Here is a 22,182-nt window from a genome sequence, read left to right on the forward strand (position 1 = left end):
GCTATTTTCATGCTGAAAAGTAGCCTTCAAGGAATGTTTTGACATTCTTACATTCTTGCCTAAGTCTGTTTATCAGTGAGAAAATAAACACTTCTTTTTCTACCTTTGCTTTAAATTATGAAAAATTGGCAAAAGCAGCTTGCCTGCTAAAATTTACCATGCAATATCTAATTCATTAGGTAATTTATTCTTTGCTAACAGATTCCTTTTACTAAAATCTATCACGTTAAAATCAAGTTCTATTGCATTTAATTAATGAATGATAAACTTATGTAAAGTGGTTGTTTTCAACCAGTGCTAAATTTTAGGTATGAAATCTGGCATAGGGTACAGAAGGGCAAAAAATGTATTTTCACATTCAATTTTCATGTTAATTTTGGTTTAAAATACTTTAACATCTTTGCAAGTATCTGTCTGCATTTGAAAAACCATATTTTACTCATATTTGAACAGGCAAAATCAGCTATGTCTTGTTCTTTACTTCCAATTACATCAAAATTTCCAATAAATGGTTGGTAGCATTTTTTTTTCTGTTTTCCTTCTTTACCCTTTCTTTTCTTTTTCCTTCTGTACTGTTGGTTTTGTGAATTTTTTTGATACCAAATCATCTCTGTCCCCATTTGCCCTTGCTTCTAGTAGTCCTTCAGGCTTCCCTTCTGCTTCTCCACATGGTCACTTTCTTATGTGTTTGCCTGCAGTTTTGTTTTTCTTGTCCTCATCATTTACCCAAGATATTCTTTATCCTGCAGAGTTTTAAATTTTCAAGCCAGGTACCAAGACCATAATTTTCATTAATAGGAGGTAGAGTTCTGGAGAACTTAAAGGGGATATAAATAATTGACTGCTATCTCTCTAATGCCTTTAAGGACTATGTACATACAGTGCATATCTCAATTTATTACTTAAGGGGTCATTTTGAACTCAGGCAATCAAATTACATACTAGGCAGAAGTGTTTCAGAATACATGGTTAGTTTTAAACAAAGCCTAATAGTGAAATAAAAAATGCCCTGCATAAAACTTGAGGCATTGGTAGTCATTGCCTATATGTAAGTAAGTACTTCAGACACTTTGGGAGTTGTTTGTTTCCAGTTTTTGACTTTTAAAATCAGATGCAGTGAAAATATTTGCTTAAATTAATTAGGAACAAGAGAACCAGCTGTAAGAGCAGATTAACCATTAATATTACTGTGTCCAGTGGGAAAGTGCATAGAAATTTTGGTCTTTTTTTACAAGGCTGTGCTACTAATAGTAGAATCTGTTCTCAGCTAGAAGGGCAATTTGGTGATTTTAAGCTTAGCTGATCACTCAATCACACAGAACTGTGACAAAGGAAGTTGGGTAGAAGACAGAATTACTGCATGTAATCTCATTCTAAGTTTACAATATAGGAGTGTTTTCCATTTTTATATTTTGCTGCCAATGGACACAAAATTTTGTGATGATTTCCACTCCCTTTTTATTCCTTGTATCTTTATTCATGGATTTGCTCTGAGTAGTTACTTAAGCAGTTTTTACTGCCTGCCTGCTGCACTTATATAATGAGACAATTTGTGTAAATAAAATAAAAATTTTAATTCTTTGCTTCATAAATATTGCACAAAATATGAAGATCTTAAGTGTAGGATCTTTTCCACTTGACCTTATACGTCTGTGACTTGATTACTGAAAATGCCAGTAACACCTTTAGATTACTCTGTGTTTTGGATCTCTGTCATTTCTGAAAGATAAAATCTGGGACTGCTGAAATTTCTTACCGTTGCATTTTTATATGTATACAGATGTATGTGTATACATATACATATATACATACATACATATGTATACACATACTACTTTAGGGTTTTTTTGTATATTTCCTATATGTGTATACTTTACTAGATTTTTTGCATTCTAGGCTTGCATCAGTACTCAATACCGCCTTTAATGTGAGATGAGTAATTACATAAATAATTGTAATTGAGTTCTTTAAACAGTGTTGAAGTGCTCATGGAATAGATGCATCATCATATACCCTGTAATATTTAATTGTAGGTGTAGTACAGAGAAATCAGAAAACATGTATTTGGTAACGTGCTCTGGAATACAATTTTCTGCCCCTTACCTTCTCCTTAAATAAAAAAAAAGAAGGCAATTATAGACTTCTCAACCTGTCTCTTCCCTTTCAAGAGCTGCCTACTGAAATTATTTAATATCTTTTTTAATCTTCTTTTTTCCCTTAATACTGTAGGAAATTACGTCCTAAGGACAGAGCTCGAAAAACATTGTGCTTATGTCTCTACTTGTTCAGCTGGGAAACACACAATTCATGTCTGACTCTCTTTTATTTGCTTTCAGGTAACATTGCTTTCCTTCCTAATTGAAACAGAAGTTTCATTCCTTGACTATATTAAAGGCGGGTATGTGATTAGCAACAAACCTTTCTTGTTTTCACAATTTGTTTATGGCTCTCAGTAGCATCTGTGAGGAGCTGTATTATTTCCTCATTTTAGGGGCTGTACTTTCCTACATAAAGCATGCAGATAGTTACTAAGTTATGGGACTTTGCTCATACTGTTGGAATTGGACTTGATACTAAAACAATGAGAAAGAGTGACTTCTGATCAGCCAGAGAAAATTTGATTGAACAAAAGGGAATTACATATATATATATATGAAATTATTAAAATGCTGCCTATTTCTTCTAATTATACTAAGCTTTGGTGTATTTAATACTGGCATTTATTTAGAGCTTTTCCCCTTCAAAGGCATTTTTTCAATACTAATTAAAATTTATAGCACAGTTGATTTCTCATTTATTGTCATTTTTTCTGAAGAGAAGTAGAGACAGAAGTGTCAAATGTCTTACCCTAGAACATGCCTGAAAATGGGGCCAAATCTGAAAAATTCCTGGCTCTTAAAATACCTTCCAGATTGTTCTCTAATATAATGGAAATTTATTATGCATTCCTAGGCACTTATTTTTTGATTTTTGGGGCATAAAGCCTGCCTATACATTCTACATGTTTTTGAGATCATTGATTACCTGTGAAGAACCAAGTTCTGTTTTTCTGGGGTTTTTTTAAGTCTTTAACCAGAGTTCAGTGGAAATAAAAAAAGTCTGTGCTGTGTTTTGACAGTACTACATAGGGCTTTGCCTTTGGTCCCAGCAGTGGCAGTCCTACATTCCTGTTGGGGACTTGGACAGAAGTTGAAAATGGCCATCCATCCATATTTACCAGAAATTTCCATTGATTGAAGTCTGTGTATGCACAAATGCATGAAGAAAGAGTCCTGCCTCTAGTGCAGCTGTTTCCTTTGAAGTGTGCTGTACAAATATGCCATGACCATCCTATTCCCCATTCATTCAAAATTCATCTCTACAGAAGGAGCAAGGTATAAGGAGTATAAGGAGCTGAGGAGTTGAGGTTTGTGTCAAAATTTGAAAAGAAAATTATATAGGGGCTATTTATGTAATCTTCTAGGGTGGTCTGTCACATTCCTCACTGAGGTGTTGCAATACAAGTTTATCTCATTAACTGCAAGTCAGAGAAGACTTGGGATATTAATGAATTCCACTTAAACTTTTTTCTGCCTGTTTTACAAAAAAGTAATATAATTAATTAGAATGCTCCTTGTTTAAATGTATGGGCAGTAATACTTATCTAATTATTTTGTATAGAATCTTTTTGTAGTGATTCATACAATTATTTCTATGTACATGCCCGTGAGAACTGTAGAAGTACTTGTGTAAGATCTTACCTTTCTTTCTCAACATATGCAGTTATGCAAACATGACATGAGGCTCATGTCAGGAGGCTCAGACTCAGTTATTTTCTGGGCTTCTCCTTCCTTTGTTTGTCTCATTTAATATGACTACATATCAGTTAAAGTCCAGTTGAGAAATATTTGAAGGAAGGGGAAAGAAAAGATTTTGTCATTCATCAGTCTGTTTTCCCATCATGTCCTCCAAAACTGAGTTTTTTTAAGTTCCCTGTTTTCCTTCCATTTAGATAGGCAGGAGGTAGACAGCACTGATTCTGCAATAGGCACCATTGCATATTTGCTCTTCCATAAATGTGTGCTAATAAAATACTTCATGTTCAAAACTTTCATTGTAAATCATTTAAGGTGTTTAGAATTAATGGAGGTGTCATGGAAATCTTGACAGCTTTAACAAATTATAATTACAGTATTTATTTATGATTTAAGTCTGCATCTGTTTAATTGGGATATTCCATTACCAGTATCATCTGTATGACTGTTGTTTTCTTAAAGAACTTTGGAGAGTGAAATAGAGGTTTGTCCATAAACTCAGATATTTTTTACTCTGTAAGACTGGATTTTATAGCAGTATGGCAGAAAAGAGGAGGATGTCTCTTTTGTATCTGAATATTACCTGATAGCACCTCCTTAATAGTTGACTTTTCTTTACATCTTGATACTCAATCACATCTTTTGCCACACTGACCTTCCCACATTTAAAGTATGTTGTGCTAAAAATACTGTATATTTCAAAATCACATTTCTCCTGCTGCTTAATCCAGCCCCCAGTTAGTACCATATTCCTATCAAAACCCCTCCAAATATATGAATAAGTTCAGCAGAGTAAGGAATACAGTCTTGGAAGGGAATGCAATTGAACTTACAGGAATGATTGTCAACCCTAATTTAGTGTCTACTCTTATTTTTTTGTCTGGAAGAAAGACCAGAAGCCACAAATCTCCAAGACTTAGTGGACAGAAAAGATATTTCTGTGCAGATGTTTCTACCTGTTTTGACTTATTGGAAAAGGTAGTGAGCTAGTTATTTGTAAATCAGTAAAATTCAGGAACTGAATCCTTTTGCAACAGAAATATCTTGTCATCTCTTCTGTCCTGGATTAGTGGAAGATAAGAGGAAATGTTTTCTTCCATCATGTTAAAAGCCTTACCTTCATCCAGGTCTTTAGGAGTGAACACCCATACATTTTTTGGATTCAAAGGGATTTGGTCACGTATTTTAACTGAGCTGTATTGAATCACTGATGGTCAAAAGGGAAATTCAGATCTCCTTTCATGACAGCTGTTTTAATCCAGGCAGCACACTATCCACTGCAATGGGAGGCATGTTTGCTGTTCACAGGAGGCCTGGCATGAGAAAGGGCTGCCATAGCAAAGTATTGTGGAAGCTTTGCCATTTGTTTCTTGTATCCTTGGAGACTATCAAGGAGTAATAGAACTATGTGAGAGGAAGATCTTGAAGAGACTTTATTGGAAAAATCTTCTGTATGTTGTTGGAGCATTTGGCTCAACAAGCATCTGCAAAGGGGAAATTATAAGGGACACTGGGGGTTTAGATGCCATGGAGAGGATGCAGCCTCTTAGAATTAGTTACTCTGACAGCTCTGTTGTACAGTTCTGTGCAGTAAGCGGTCCTCAAACCTTCAACTGCTCCCCCCTGCTGACAGACCAGCTGGTTGTCATTCTGAAGCCACAGGGAATCCATGATTCCTTCCAATGTACTGCTTAAAAAACCATAATCAAACCTAGTCAAAAACTGCATTCAGGCTTAATTTGTTCCCTTATGTATATCAGTACTGATGGAACTCATTAAAAGATGACAGGTTTCACTTTGCTCTCTCTGTGGCTGTGAGGTGAGGATTACTGTTCCTTTAAAGATACTTTCTTAATTTCTTGTGGTATATAAGAAGATAGATAGGGTAAAATCACCTGTCACTTTCAAATAGATCATGTATTTCTATGCCAACTAAATTATAGCAAAGCAGTAGTGATCTATGCTGCACTGCATCCATAAGGCACATTGCTCTCTTTTGGTATTCCACCTCAGTTGGGGAGGATTTCTTGCATGACCAGGGTTAAAATGTGTCCAAGGGAAAATCAGTATTACTGTTAAAAGGAATTAATAATATTTATGGAAGTTAAGTTCTTGCGAATTCTTTATTTAGGATTTTTAATAAACAATGAAAAAAAGAACGATGTAGTTAAGTAACTGTTTTCAGTGTGTTAATAAGTTAGTGTTGTGTAGCCCTTGGCTTGAACCTTATATAAGAGTATTTTCAGTGTTTATTTCCTCTATTAAAAGTCAGCATCCTACAGTTTGTGCACAAATGATGTTACCATCTCTTGTTTATTTTTCTCCATAGCAGTACTACTATTAATAAGATTTGTGTTTGCTTTTTCTGCAGAACCCAAATCAATTTCACAGTCGCTATTGATTTCACAGCCTCCAATGGTAAGAATAAAAACAAACATCTTGTGTGTGTTTGTGCTGTGCCCAGTTTTAAGTGCACATATGAGTGTGTTTGTAGCAGTATTCAGCTGGCACCACCTGGACTCGGGGTTCCATTTTGCTGAGCAACAGATGAGAGGCCAATTCCTGTCTAGGAAAGCAGGACAAACAGAACAGATAAAAGTTGGAAAAGCTACTTATAAAATTTAATAGCCAGAAGCAGTTTGCAAATATCTGTGTAGTTTTTGATTTTCACTATTATTTTATTTTACTATTATTGTCTGGTTTTTTGGAACTGCTGGGAGAAAACTTAGAAGAACCTATTGAGAAGGGCCAAATAGTTCCAGGGAGAGTGAGGCTGAAGTGGGGCTAAGCAGAGATAAGTTGTGATCCTCCTCCAAAGCTGCTTTCAGAATGTCATAATACTTTGGTAAATTTTGCTTTGAAAGTGTATAAATTGCACAAATCTACAAGTGTCTTGCTGCCCTTTCAATGCTGAAATACAGCTACTTCTGCTAAAATGTATTGAGAACTACTAAAAATCTACTACTTTTAAAATTTATGTGGAACACTGCATTTTTACCTGAAACAACTTCTTTTTTTTTTTTTTTTTAAGAGAAAAAATTCAAGTGATGAAGTGATTCAGTTTTAAAGTAAATCTGATCCTTGCTTCAACAGGTAACCCTTTACAGCCAACTTCACTGCACTACATGAATCCCTATCAGCTGAATGCCTATGGCATGGCACTGAGAGCTGTTGGTGAAATAATTCAGGACTATGACAGTGATAAAATGTTCCCAGCTCTAGGTTTTGGAGCTAGACTTCCTCCAGATGGAAGAGTATCACATGAATTTGCACTGGTAAGTAAATAAATATATACTTTTAAAATTTCTTTGCAACAACTGAATTTTGGGAGTTAAGGTTGTAGTCTTAAGCAGTGACTGGACAAGTAAAGAACAGAGAATGTGCTAAGTCTTATGTGCTTACTCTAAATAGTTGTTTCAAAACTTTATCATAGTGAAGTTACTTCACTGGAAGTTATGGAGAGAAATCTGGAGTCAAGAAATCCCTGTAGGCCAAAATTTGTAATAAAGAAAAGTAATAATCTTTAACCTCAGCTGTAGCAGCTTGAGAAACAGATGCTTTAAAGACTTCAGACTGAAGCTAATATCTCTAAAGCAAACGATTTGTGTTCCAAGATAATATTTCATTATTATTTTTACTATTCTGTCTCATTTTCTGGGATCTGTGTCTTTACAGGCTGCTAGTTCAGAGACATAGGGATATCTGAGTGGACTAAAAGATGAGTTGATGAGAACAAATCTGAGATTGCTCCATGGGTCAGTTAAATTGCAAACCTAAAATCTGCCAGGATTTGCCAGAAGGGCGATGCTTGCGATTGGTGTTGGTGGTTATTTTGAGGTTTTTGTTCTTTTCAGAGTAGGATAAATTTGTCAGAATTATTGCAAATGTAGGTGTGTCAGGGGAGTTCTAATTAGTTAACATCAAAGACATGGCTGCAGATTGGTGACTGTGGATGTGTATGTCTTCTGTCAGCCTCTGCTAGAACAGAGTGCAACATATCTTACCTCAGGGAAATGTTTCCCACATAGATGTAATTTCAAACAGGTACAATTGCAAATACTCATTTAAATTGCAGACTTTGGACTTTGTATAGCAAGTCCAAATATATTGATACATCTTCCAGTTTTAAGGATATTTCTAAAATTAATTCAGTTACTTTATGAGCCATGGTGATACTTTTACAGAAGCAAAAGCACCACATATGTACATAAATACATATACATATATGTGTGTGTGTGTATTTCCTTCCTCCATATATAAACTATATAGGTGTCTCTCTCATAATGCTTAGCAGCTCTCTCTTCTAAGGTTTTAGACAAATTCTGTCCAAAATCCCCTTTGGTGCTCTAGATTCTCAGGCAAGTATACTTTACCTCAGAATGAGGTGCTGGCTAATGAGGTGTTGGCATATGAAGGAGTGCAGAATGATTTGAAAGATCATAGATCATTTTCCTGGCTTGACATGGCTTTGGAATTCTGCTTTTATGTTTGTATTGCCATCTGTAAATAGGTATCCTCATTAAAGAGTCATTATGGAGGTAGGTAGTAAAATGTCTACCCTAAGAATTTACAGTACCAGCTATTTTGTGGGCTCCCAAAGAGTAAATTCCTTTCTTCATTGGTTTATACCAGGTCAAAAATATTTTTTTCAATGCAGAAATATCAGGCCAAAACACTGGAAAGTTTATTGTTTACCTTACACACTTCTAAGTGTATGAACTCAGGATCTGGCTACCATTTCTTTTTCTCACATTTTAAAAGAATAAAGCTTTGAGCCTGAGCTGTGCTCCTAAACATACTTCCAGGTTTACATCTGACCTGTAATTCTTACCTTAAATCCACACAGGGAAATGCCTGTTTCATGTATGAAGGAGGGTTTAATTACACTGAAGGTGGTGTTTATGTCTTGGAGCCAGCCCTGGTGATTCAGAATGCTGAGGCTGGAGAACCTCCTTACCTCAGCAGTTAACACTCATGAGCAGACATGGCACATACACTGGGCATTTGGAGTAAGCTCTCTGAACAGATCCTAGAGTGCTCAGGTCTTTGCCTTTTAAATAGCTACACTGGGTAGTGTTCATTAACCTGTGTAGTTTTTACTTCATAATTACACTCATTAATCATCTCTTGTTTTCGTTAGAATGGAAACCCTCAAAATCCATACTGCCATGGAATTGATGGTGTAATGGAGGCATACTACAGGAGTCTAAAATCTGTACAGCTTTATGGACCAACAAACTTTGCCCCTGTAATTAATCATGTAGCCAGGTAAGCATCACAACAGGTGCTGTGCAGAAGCTTCTTTGTGTCAGAACAACTGCTGCATATAAAAGGCTGACAGTTGTAGAGAAGGGCATTTATTGGCAGGTGTTTTGTTTATTCAGTCCCATAATTACCTTGTGACTTTGAGTAGGTTTGAAGACCATGTGCTGGTATTATGCAAAATTTAATTGCTGACTAAAAAGAAATACAAGTGATCCAGTTGACCAGCCTGAGTCAAAATTCTTAGCAGAAATCATAAGGAAATAAATTTTTTGTCATTTCATGTTCCTTTTTTGTCCTTTAGAGCGCAGAATTATTGCTTCACAGAAAATATGTACATCTATCAAAAATTTTTATAAGCTTTGAGTTTTTTTAGGTATGTGTACTTTCTTTAATCTCTGAATGCCCCAAATGTCAACAAAATCTTCCAGGTCTCTCTGTGCCAACAATTCCCAGCTGGTAGTGGTACTTTTAAGGCCATGATACAGCTGTCACCATTGGGGAGCCATGGTGCTGTTATGCAACACCTCATCTAACTCCTCCAAGTAAAAACCTCCCTGTGTTTATAGAAAGTTTCTTAAGAAGGATAGTGTTGCCTTATTTTGACAGACAAGATCTTGATTTATAATCTTGAGCTCAGACCTTGGCAGTATAATACCTCCATGAATTTATATAGGAAAATGATATGGCTTAGGTGATTTGCTGAACAGATTTTATTTTATTTATAGACACAAAGAGCTGCTGGTTACAAAATAAAGTTGGGATGTGTAAATCGTTGTACTTGTAATGTTTTATTTATGAGCTTGCAAAATAGCTAATTTTAATAGCAAGAGGTATTATGTACTGTCTGGTTTGCTGTTGTTAGTTTTTCAGACCAGCAGAAAACAGTTTGCAAATTCTGTGGTGCAGAGAATTTCCTGTGCCCCCTAGCATGGCTAGATAGTTGTTTTCAGCTATTTATCATTAGGGTTAGTTGTTTTGTTTTCAGATCATACCATTGAAATTATGTACATGGATTTTACATTGCTTGTCATCTGAGAGTATCTGTCTCCTTTAATCTTTCCTTTGACATGATCTCTTCAGTAGCAGTGTTCCATATATGTGGCACTCAGTGTCTGCATTAGCCACATTATCTGGAAATCTAACCCAACCATTTTCCTGGCTCTTTCTTTTTCTTCAGAACTGGTCACAGCCTGACCCAGAACTTGACAATTTATCTCAAGCCTGCTGTTCATTGCAAAAATTGAAATTTTTGATCCAGTTTTATCAAAGCATTGGCATAAAATTAGTTCTTTTTCTCACCAGTTGTTTTTCAGGAACATTTGCCAACATTTGCAGAATAACAGAACACTGTCCACCAGTATTATGTCCACTGAACTTATGTTTAAATATCAATTTGTTGCAAACTTTGGGAGCTCCTCCTAGTAGAAAATCAGACTACATTATAGTGGGAAAGCTAAATGTCTTCACAAGGATTTCTACTGCATGACCATCCCTAGAGCAATCTGTGTATCAGTCCAGTTCTCAGTAACACCATCTTCCTTCAAGGTTCAATTTCTTGATTATTCTGGTGACTCTCATAGACATGGTACTGCCCTGCACTTACTCTTTGAACCTGCTTTCATCCTCAAAGAAATTTCTTCTTTCCACATCCCTCCTACTTAAAAGAATGCCTCTAATGAAATCTCTGTAACCAATGTCAGATATTACTGTCCTGTTGTGATCTTGGTATTCTTTGGAAGCTCTTTAGGCAGATAATAATTTTTTTATCCTTTTCCCAGTTAGAGAGTTATCTAAACTACACCAGATGCAACTTAGTGTCATCTCCCATCTCCCTTCCTCATGTAAGATCTTTCTGGCAAAAGGCTTTGGAGCATTTTAATCAGTGAAAAATTTGAAATAACCAAAGTTCTGTTCCATTTCTTCAATGTAGGTATGTAGACAGCGATAAGTGCTCAGGGAGGATAATAATGTTTATTTTACTCTCTCATCATACCTTGTCAATGCAATCATCATTGAAAAGTTTATAAGCAGTGTGGAAAAGTGAGACAAAAGAAGTCTCTGCTTGGCAGTGAAAATGTGTCCCATGGTAGGTCTTGCTAATCTCAATATTTAAATATCAGTCCCTACTGCCAGCATGCAAATAGGTGATATCCAACATGTTCACTGCTTGTATGGCTTCTTTACCCTTCTGGATCCTGGGGAGAGGCTGGAAGATGCTGATGTTCTGTAAATCAGTTGTGGCTTTCTCCACACTCTTGTAAATGTCGTGGCTGCAGCATTGTATTTATCAGAAGCAGTTGCCTGCCAATGCACTGTGTTGTCACCAGAGAATTTTGTAAGCATCGTGGCCATCATTGAACGTGCTCTGTTCAGTGAGCCTTTCATATTCAGTGACCAATAAAATAGTGAGTTATTTCACAGGCATATTAGGTATTTGGTTATGTGTTCAAAAGTATTCCTGAGGCAGCTAATTTTTTTCTTTTACTGCTCTCTATACAACTCACTGCACAAGGTTCTACTTCTTGACTTCTTCACAGCACCAAGAGCCTTTATAAAAGTAGGAACTGTAGTGGATGTGAAGCAGCAAACAGCTTTCCACAAACAAAAGTTCTTCTGTTCAGGCCATAGAATTGAGTGAGGCTTTTTGGGCTCACTCTCTCTCAGGACTTTGAAACCTTCAAAAGCTGCTCGCTTTCAAAGAGTATTTGCTTCTTGGGTTCTTTGACTGAGGTGGGAATGGCACTGGGTGTCACTGGGTCTATTTTATCTTGCATTCCTGTACAGCACAAGGAGAAGCTTGAGTCTTGCAGGAAAGGACATCTGTGGGTGGTGCACAGAAATTAATATCGAGGCCAGGGTTGTAGGGTGCACGTTCAGGCCTTTTACAAACCTGCACATAAATGTGAACTGTTAATCTGCAATCATGGTCAACAGTAAGTAACCTGGATTTGTAAGACAAAAAAAAAAAAGAGAAAAATATGCAATGTGCGAGTTCCTGTTAAGTTTTACTTGTGCTATAAACTATAATTCAGTATTCATGTATACCCTTCACAGGAAGCTATGTTCCCCATAGGTAATACCTATTAAACAGCTTAGGCTTTCTAACATCCCATCATTCCATAAAGCACATTCTGTCCCTGCCCCTTTGGTAGTGGCACAGTTCCCATCTTTCAGTGATGCAACACATGCAGATTGTCAATCTTGTATTAGTTATAATTCTCATTTAAAAGTATAAAGTCTGGCTTAGTTATAAATGTCTTTACTTTTGAAATTCACTGTGTTTTTTAGTCTTTGGTAGTCAAATTTTACAAATACAGCTTGTTTTCATATTAATTCCTTTTATAAAGGTTTTTTCTTTACTATTATAATATTGGTTTTTCTTCCCATAGATATGCTGCTTCAGTAAAAGATGGCTCCCAGTATTTTGTTCTTCTCATTATTACAGATGGAGTTATATCTGATATGGCTCAGACAAAAGAATCCATAGTGAATGTAAGTTTTACTGAAAGTGTTGAAATAATGTTTGTAGGAATTCATATTTTAGGCAAAGAAGTAAGTGGATTAATAGTTCAGTCACTAGATTTGTTCTACAAGTACCCATTTTTACCAAATAGGAGAAGTTTATTATGCATAAAGATGAACAGAAAGCAAAAGTTGGACTTGACCTAATTAGACAGTGTTTTGTGGTGATACTCTTCTCTCTCACTGTATGTTTGTATGATTTTACTCATCTATTTTTTGCCTCCTCCTTCCTCATGCACATCCCACCATGCAGTCATGCATAGTAAACTCTTTTTTTTCTCATAATTGACAGTTTTGATCACTTTTTAAAAACTGCCCCAAACTTTCTGATCCTGAATGGCAAGCATACCAATGATCTGATTTCCCTCAAAACAGTCCCCTAAAACTCTGTAAGTTCCTTATTTCTGAGTTTCTGCATTATTTTCAGTATTTTTCTCTTCAAAACTGCCATGGGTATAGGTAATATTCTGTATTATGAGCAGGTTCTATTGTGCTTTTGCCTGTGGGAAATTTCAGATAAGAGTACTCACAGAAACACTCCTAGGCATGGTTGGAAAAGATCTCTACCAGTAGTTTTTATCATACCACAGTGGATCTAGTTATCAGCAGAGTGGTGAGTTGAAAAGCCTACATTAAAGTAATTTAGCATCATGTCCAAGTGAATAATGTAGAATTAGGTGGCATAGTTTTGAAGACCCACTTTCAGTACCTCCTGTAGAGATTTGATGCTGTTTCAGTTTGTGGGGTGCTCATGAAAATGCCACCCCAGTGTTCTGCAGCCTCTCCCTGGGGACCAAGATGCCCTCAGCCCCAGCCTGCAGCACACATCCAGAATCTGTGTAATAATAAGCTTGGAAATTCATTCTCCAGCCCAGACTAGAAGTTTGAACCATAATTTCTTTTAGATGAGCTGCTTTTAGGTGACAGAAGGACTCAGTGGAGAAAAAAAGAGCAGCTCTTGATTCTGACTCACCCTTCCATTTGAAGTCTGTGCATAAGAGAGCAGCGAGTGCAGTTGGCTGATACCTTGTAAGATTAATTCCTTTGCCACCAAGACATACAGAAAACCCTTGTTTGCAGTAATAGCTCATTTCAACAAATAATGGCTGTTAGTCTGCAACTGTCTGGAACCACAGCAGCTGTGTTAGCTTAGTGTAAGTGAAGTTTGATAATATTTGCTGTCTGGGGTTTTTATGAAGATGCCTTCATTTTTCTGCATGTTTCTTGAAGTGGGAGCCCAGTATACCATGCCAGAACTAATTAAATGCTATTCAAAAGCAGTTTTTTCAGTCTTAATAATATCCATAGTACCAAAAAGGGCAATGATGTCCAATGCAACTTGATGTGTATAAAACTCAGAGTATATTTCAATTTTAACATTAATTGTGCTTTTAGGCATCTTTCTCATTACAGCATGTATGTCAGACACATTCTGCTTTACCAAACTCTTTAAAGGTTATGCTGTCATTCAGAAAATGCCAACACTTAGGTTTATATGCAAAAGTTTAACTCTTTGTCTTTATGCTGTCTTTGCCACTTACTGTTTCATATTTCATTGTATCACATAATTCTGTGTCTGTGTAGGAATCTCTTAAAGGATACTTTCTTTACAATCAAGAATAACATTCTAGAAAACCGAAGGTTCTGTACTAAGAGATCAGAACGTCTATATCTATGATTTTTTTGACCAGTGTGTGGTCCTGTTTAATGTTTAAAATGACTGTAGACATTTTACAGTTTATCACAACATCTCAATAAGCAACAGAATTATCTCACTAAGTTTTTAACCTTGACATTTGCTGAATGTTCTTTGGATTTAGTTGATACCTTCTTCATCAGAGGCACAGTCACATTATTTCTATAAACTGATGCTACTATCAGGACAGGGTAGTAATTTTCGTAAATTACTTTGTAATTTTAAAGATTTTACAGAGTTTATTCAGAGAAAGTCAGATGTCTTTGAATAAATAAGATAAAGTAAAATTAAAAATCTTACCACCGGCCAATTCTATGTCTTGCTTGTCTGTGGCATGGATGATTGACTGGAGTAAAATTTCATTAGTGGGATAAATATAATATACATGTTGCTCAAATAGATTATTTCTTTCCTTTAAAAACTGGCATAAGATCAATGTACAAAATAGTGTCCCAGAGTTGCAAGCAGCTGTGTAAGATCAAGAAACAGCAAGGCACATTTAAATAAATGTCAGACTGTTATTTAATACATATTTGCAATTACTGTCAGTTTACAGAAGTTTCTAGGATAAATTTGTCCTCTTAGTTGTCATATTAATATTAAATGCTAACATAGTTTCTTGTCTTTAATTAGCATCCTATATGATTCAAACTTGGTAATGAAAAATAAAAGATTATGTGCCTTTCTATCTTCATCCAAGATGTTTTGTCCCACCTAAGCAGACAGCTTACACCACTCAACTTTTTAGGGAGAAAAAATTGTTCTTTGAAACATAATTTCTGCATGGTTTTGTTCACTTTGTTCTCAGATCTCCTATTACTGGCAGAGGTTATGTAATGCATTCAACCTCTTTTTCTTCTTCTTTTGCAGGCTTCAAAGCTTCCAATGTCCATAATTATAGTGGGGGTAGGACCAGCAGAGTTTGATGGTAAGTATTCCAGTGTTTTTCCTATTTTTTTTAATATTTGCTTACAATTTAGTAATATGTAGCTTTTCAAACAAATATTGGTCTTTAAAAGAGCATTATATGAAGTGAGGAGTGAGTGCTGCTGGCATTTCCAGCTGGATTGATTGATTGATAACTCGGTGTGATTACAAGCTACCATGTGGAGCTGTGTAGCCCCTCAGGCTCTCTGTTCAAGTCAGAACCATATGGGGGCTCAGCATTTACAGTAAAGTAAGTATACTCAAGAAATGTTCAATTTCTTCAACACAAATATTTAGATGCCTTGTGAAGTGTCAGTTGAGTGGAAATATTGATCTTACTGCAGTAATAAAATCTTGAGAAAAATAAATACATTTGAGGTGATGTGGATTAAACAGGGTTTCACTTGGTAACAGGAGAGAGCCCTACTGTGCAGCAGCATTATTACAGCAGGAGAGAAATTACCAGGTTATTTACATGTTCTTCCTATGATATTCTGGAACACCATTCTCTGTTGTAATAACTAATCTGCTTCCATTATTTGTATGAATTTATTAAGTTTGTATCACTGCACTAAGAAGTGTAGACATTGTGTGTCTCTCTTCCTCAAAGTCCTAAATGCTTTTTAATTCTAGTACATCTGGTTAGACATTATGCCTTCTGTTGTACATGAAATATTCTTAGTACTACTACCACAGATGTTTAGTGTTCACTAATGACTGTACATGTTAATTTTTGTACAAATACTCTAAATGTAGGAAAAAAGAGGAAAAAACAAGACAAAAAATATTTTATTTAAAATTTATTTTATTTTATTACAAGCATTATTCCTATGCTGCTTGGCAAGTGGTAGAGTAGTCATAGTTTTAAGTATCTTACTCCGTGAAGAAATTGTCCAGGTGAACACTTACACTTCAGATGATTGTATGCCACAATCAGTGAGAAAGGACAGTTTATATTCACAAATGCCTATGATGGAAATTTGTAAACTTCATTTTTACTCCTGAGAATTCCAACATTCCAATTCCTGTGTTACTTACCATTCTCTGACCCCTCCATTGCATTTTCCCTTTCTCCCTGTTTGTCTAGTGCTTGGATTTGCCCAGGCTGCCTTTCTCAGTCAGAACATGTTCTTGGGGTGTCCTCCCTCCCCCTTTCCTGAAATTGGGATTGTGTTTGTACTGCAGGATGCAGTTTCCATCTTTGGAGCCACAATCCTGGTGTGTACTCCCTCAGGGAGATTCACCCTGAGGTGCATGCCAAGTCCCTCAGTGCCCAAGAGGACAGAGGAATTAGTTCCATTTACAGAAATTCCTTCTGGAATAAACACCAGACTGCCTGTCTGCTGTGCATGCTGAAGGAGTGTGCCTGCAGGAGGGAGACGTTCAGGGTGTCTGGAGCTTCAGCTCTGCCCTGGAGAGACCAAGCTGCTCCTCTCCAGATCTCCCTGTTTCCTACATCTCCCAGCCCCTGGGGGATACCAGAGGGGTTCTTAAAACTTTGAAATTTGGGTAGGTGGCACATACATTTGGCAGAGCTTCACCTAAAGGATGTGAGGATGACTGTAACAGGTCCCAACAGCAGCGTTTTTGCCCAGTATTCTGTATCTGACATGGCCATGGGTAGTGCCCTAGAGAATGTTAAGAACAAACTAAGCAAATTTGATCTTTCCCTGAATACTGGTTTTAGGTTGGAGTTTCCTGGGCAGGATGTGCTTTATGTCTATTTTAGAAATTTTTTAGTGAAACTCCTTCAAATATTTCTTCAGTGTCCTGGTTTGAACACGTGTACGTTTTTACAACAGCATCATCAGGCAACGTGCTCTGCAGACCTACTGATTTGGTTCTTTGAACAAATCCACTCTGTTCAGCTTGGCTCCTGATGGTGTCATTTATACTTTCTAGTTCTTGCTTCAGAAGAACTAGGTTTTGAAGTGCTGGTTTCAGTGAATTTAGCCCAGTTTGTAAACCCCTGAGAAGCTGAGGTGCAGGGCTTTGGTTTCTGTGGCACACATTGAAAGAAGGTTTGTAGAACTGCAGATCCAACATCTCAGCAATAATCTGAGCTCCCAAATCCATCCATTTCAACACTGACAAGAGAGCAGGTACATCTTTCTACCTAAAATAGCTTCCAGGTATCTGGACAACAGAGCTTACCTGTATCCTGCTCAGAAGATACAAGAATTGCCCAATAAATTTAATAATTTTTTAAGCACTCCTCATTCCATAACATTAGAAGATACTGCTTTTTCAGTGTGAATGTGAGTTATTACCTCTCTGTGCTGTTTCCTCTGATATCTTCTGTAACAATAGCTGCTGAAGATGAATTCTTCTCCACCTCTGAAAGTATATATATATTGCCTTACAAAACCAGATATACTTGCTGTTTTGAGAGATGAAAGGATAAAAACTTTGTCATAGTCTGTTCTTTTCTGAAGGTGACAATAAAGATAAAAGCATTTATTGTCACCATGAAAAAGTGCAAAACAGCTACAAAACAGGATGTATTTTCTGATGCAAATGGTCTTAACAGAGTTACCTAAAGAAGAATTGTTGTTTTTTTATTGCTCAAAAGTGTAAGTTGTTTGAACTTTTTCTCAGTAAAATGATTTTATTGTGTACCTGAACTCATAAGGGTTTTTTGTTTATTTTTTTAAGCTATGGAAGAACTGGATGGGGACGTAGTGAGGATTTCTTCAAGAGGAAGGTTTGCAGAAAGAGACATTGTGCAGGTGGGAGAGAAAATATATTCTCATAGATAGATTTTACTGTTCCTCTTTGTTTTGAATTCTCATTTCTATCTGTATTCCTACCTTTCATTTTACCTTAGCACTGACATACTTTATCTTGAGGTGTTTATAACAAGCTCAGAAACTCTCTGTGACAGCTCTAAGCCTTTTTATAACACACAAGAGTGGATCTGCATTTGTTAGGAAATGACCCCTAACTGGCAGGGCATTGTCATAAAGTCTTGGTGTTGTACAGCCATGGAGAAGAGTTAGCTACTGAAAATTTGGAGAAACACGATGTTTCTAGAAAAAATGGGTTCTGGCTAAAAGCAAATCTTATATGGAAGCCATCTTTCCTGGTAGTGGCTGAATGCATTTATAAAATAGAGTATTTAAAGTTGGAAAGGACTCAGAACAGACATCTAATGCAACTGCCTGGCCTCTTAAGGACAGGGCTGACTAAAAGTTAGAGCTTGTCACTAAGGGCATTGTCCAAATGCCTCTTAAACACTCACAGGCATCCTTAGATTCAAACCTCACCTTAGAACTGCCATTTCTTCTTCTTCTTTTATTCCTCCTATTTGTCAGACTTCATGGTGTTCTCTTATTTTTCCTCTTACTTATTTGCACTTATTTCTGTTCAAGACAGGTTGGATTTTTATCTTGTTGTTTAATCAAATATATATAGAGGAAGAATAAGTGAGCCATATCAATAGCTCATACTGCATGATAATTAAGGTCAGATAGCAGCTGATGAATTTTGGGATATGTTTATTTGTTTCCATTTATATCTGCAGGAACTGAAACTTCAAAATGTTAATGTTACAAATACTGATACTGATGAATGTTTAAGGATTGATTGATTGATAACTGCTGGTGGATGTAATATTTCAATCCAAGAACGTGTTCAAAACATGTATTTGACACCTAATTTTATAGTTTGATTTTATTAGAATACAAAAATAAAGAAAGCTACATCAATATATGGAAATGAGAATGATCAGAACTCTTTTTTTTCAGTCTTCTTCAGTCTTCTTGCATACTACATTAAAATTCTCTCCATTTTTTTTTCTAAATGGGGATCAGAAATGAGCATAAGATAGAAATTAAATTACCCTCATAGTGTCTATGGATATACATTAAAGAAAGTCATGGATTTCTGAATTCTAATAGTTGAGAAAGATACTTTTTTTCATTTTTGCAGCATACAGAGATAACTGATGAGAATGTGAGATACCAAAACTCTTAGAAGAGTAAAACATGCTGGTTTCTTTGGTCATTGTTGTCAGATAGTTTTGAAGGTAGGGATGATGTAAGACAGCTGAACAGGAGATAAGAAATTGTTTCTCATTTTGTCAAAGTCTTTGTAGTGTCCTTGGTGTCCATATTGGGCTGGAGAGGGGCTGTCTGTGATTTTGTTCTGTAAATGTCAGTGCTTTTAGCAGAGCAGTGTGTGGGGTGGGCCCCAAGCTTGAATTTCTGCAAAGCCCTGTGTGCCATGTCAGATTTTCTAAAGCTAATTCAGGTATCATCTGGCAAGAATTACACTTAATTTTAAATGCATTTAAATATAAGCAACATAATTTCTCTAGTAAGAGCAGCCCAAAAAGCTTTAAAGAGCATAAATGGGCAGAGTTCTAACATATTGTAAACAAGATTTGTGAAAATGCTTTGTTTTGAGATTACTAACCTGTGCTGAAAAAAAATGCAGTGAATACCCTTTTGTATTTCTTTGGAATTCATTGCATATCAGAATTGTAATAAAATGTTTATTTATTATTTATATTTTTAATCAGAATGTTGCCCCATGCCATATTGAATTACCCAAAGACAGTATTATTTTGTGCTCTTTCTCTGTCTAAATACTAACAAATATTTACTTTATAGACTAACTAAATAAAAAGGGATTCTGTCAAACTGTCTAAATTTGGTTTGACCTTTATTTTGTATCTAACAGGCTGAAACTGATTTGCCTTTATAAAACTAACTACTCAAATAAAACAGTTTATTTTTTGTGTGTATTAGGTTAATTAAAATCAACTAGTGAAATTACCTATTAATTCTAACAGTATTGTGAAATACTTTGATAAATCAGTACAGAAAAAGTTTGTCTGTTAACAGTGAGTCACTGTATGTGGTATATTTACTAGTGGCTGCAGTTCATGTGAAGGCATGTTCTTCACTATTTCCTCCTCCCTAGGATGCATACATGTTGTGGGACTCTGTATTACATGTGTACAAATTCTTCCTTTCTTATCCTTTTGCCGTTTAAGTAATTTTAGGAGAATATTTACTTATAGTGATGCACCTGTTGTTTCTCCTGAGAATTTTGCATATCAGCCTATTTAATTAAACTCTTAAATTATACAAAAAAGCCCTTGGCATTCCATCAGTTTCCCTCTGGTTTCTCTCATGCCTTTCATTCCATTCCTCTGCCATCTCCATGTTAGCTGTCCTTGTACATCTCTAGGTTTGCTTTCCTGTCCATAGAGTTCCTCCAGCTCCTCTGACATCTCTGCAGTGGGAGGAGAGGAGAGGAAGAGCTAAATCAGGCCATCTGTGTTGTGTGATTGCATTTCAACAATTGCTCTGTTGAAATAGCCCCACTTTACTGCAGAACAGTGGTCTGAGATTTCATATCTGCAGACTAATGGGTCAGGGGATCTCTTAGGGTGGGATACATGTTCCTTAGCTCAGACTGCATGCACTTTTTACACAAGGAAAAAAATCAAAGAGCCTGAATTGTTTCCTTTTGGTGTCCCAGTAGCACAAGATTCTCATTAGTTATTACAAAATCCAAGCCAGGGCTGGGCAGGTAAGTGGTTTAGGTGTGGAACATCTGGATATCACAAAACAACTTATTTTTTGATCCAATCATTTTTGTTTAGCTTCTTTATGCATTTGTTAATATCATATTAAAAGTGTTCAGGTGGTTCAGAGTTCTACTAGGTATAATGCAAAGCAGTCAAAAATTTAAAGTCATCCTTTCTGTTTTGTTCACTTCAGAGGTCAAAAAAATCTACTGATCAAGTGCCAGAGTGGAGGGAGTCTGGTGGGTGGCCCCAGGAGCAGGGAATGTAAGCTGAGAGTGGCTTTCTGAGACAAAATTACTTTCTTGGAGAGGGTTGAAAGATAACCCAAATATATCAGTGAAGCACTTCGTTAGCAACCTGAGCTAGCCATGGCCCTTGTGAAGGGCTTCACCCAAGTGGAAGTGTTACACTATTTCTATTAGAAGGCAGATCTATAAAAATTGAGATACAATGTGCGTTTATAAAATATATAACATAAAATGCAACTTATGTGTATGTACATAAAAACTGCGTAGGGTAACATGTTCATGTACTCTAACCCCCTAGGTTAAGCTTTCTTATTTTAATGTTGTAAGATATATTCTGTATAGCCTGCATAACGGCCTGAGTGAACATCTCTTTTGTTTTGTAGTTTGTGCCATTCCGAGATTACATTGACAGAAGTGGAAACCACGTGTTGAGCATGGCAAGACTTGCTAAGGATGTATTGGCTGAAATCCCAGAGCAGTTTCTGTCCTACATGAGAGTCAGAGGAATAAAGCCATCACCTGCACCACCCCCCTACACACCCCCAATTCACGTGTTGCAGACGCAGATATGACTGCTCTGAAGGGTTTGGCATTTATCACAAATCTCTGGATGCAGCAGTAGCTTCTGATAACTTTTTGGAGCTAGAAAAGTTCTCTTCACATACCAAAATTCTCCTATTAGTTGCATAAGCAACTGGAAAGCTTTTAAATGCTAGGAGTAAAATGTTGATGTTCTGAGACTTTTTTTTTTAGTCCAAACACCCTACTTTTTTGATGTATTTATTGGAGGGGGGGAAGCACAAGTCAGGTTTTCAACTCAGAAGATTGGGTCCTCTCTGAATACTGTGTGTATATAAATGTATAGGAATGCTATTACTCTGTATCAATGTTTACATGTTACTATTTTTAAATTTCAGTACTTTTATAACTATTCTTAAGAATAAAAGTTTGGAATATTGACTCACATGTCTTCTAGCTTGCAATAGTTTGTCACAAGAGAAGCAATATCTCTTTGAATGTTTGTCCAGACAAATACAAATGAAATCTAAGGACAAATATATTGATGTGTTTTAAAGTAACTGAAGTGCTTCAATCAGTTCTCAGTAATCCATTCATCTCATGTATTGAAAATTTCAGCTCCTAAATGTGAATAACATAATTGCATATGACTTATAACTGGCTCCAGACTGA

General features: G+C 36.3%; 1 protein-coding gene across 2 annotated transcripts in view; it reads left to right on the forward strand.

Moving 5' to 3' along the window:
* Positions 1-21,957, forward strand: part of CPNE8 (copine 8) — a 69,240-nt gene extending 47,283 nt beyond the window's left edge. The window contains exons 13-20 of one of the 2 annotated variants that reach the window (XM_084206276.1): positions 2,337-2,398; positions 6,166-6,212; positions 6,888-7,069; positions 8,935-9,062; positions 12,449-12,551; positions 15,148-15,205; positions 17,860-17,933; positions 21,375-21,957. In XM_084206276.1, the coding sequence (XP_084062402.1) occupies positions 2,337-2,398; positions 6,166-6,212; positions 6,888-7,069; positions 8,935-9,062; positions 12,449-12,551; positions 15,148-15,205; positions 17,860-17,933; positions 21,375-21,563 (843 nt within the window). In that variant the 3' untranslated portion in view covers positions 21,564-21,957. Of the gene's footprint in view, positions 1-2,276; positions 2,399-6,165; positions 6,213-6,887; positions 7,070-8,934; positions 9,063-12,448; positions 12,552-15,147; positions 15,206-17,859; positions 17,934-21,374 lie in introns of those variants that run through there. The other variant, XM_084206277.1, reaches the window with a different exon arrangement.
* The last annotated feature ends 225 nt before the right edge of the window (positions 21,958-22,182 follow it).

This window comes from Fringilla coelebs (genome assembly GCF_963513975.1).
Source record: "Fringilla coelebs genome assembly, chromosome: 5".
Lineage (NCBI taxonomy): Eukaryota > Metazoa > Chordata > Aves > Passeriformes > Fringillidae > Fringilla > Fringilla coelebs.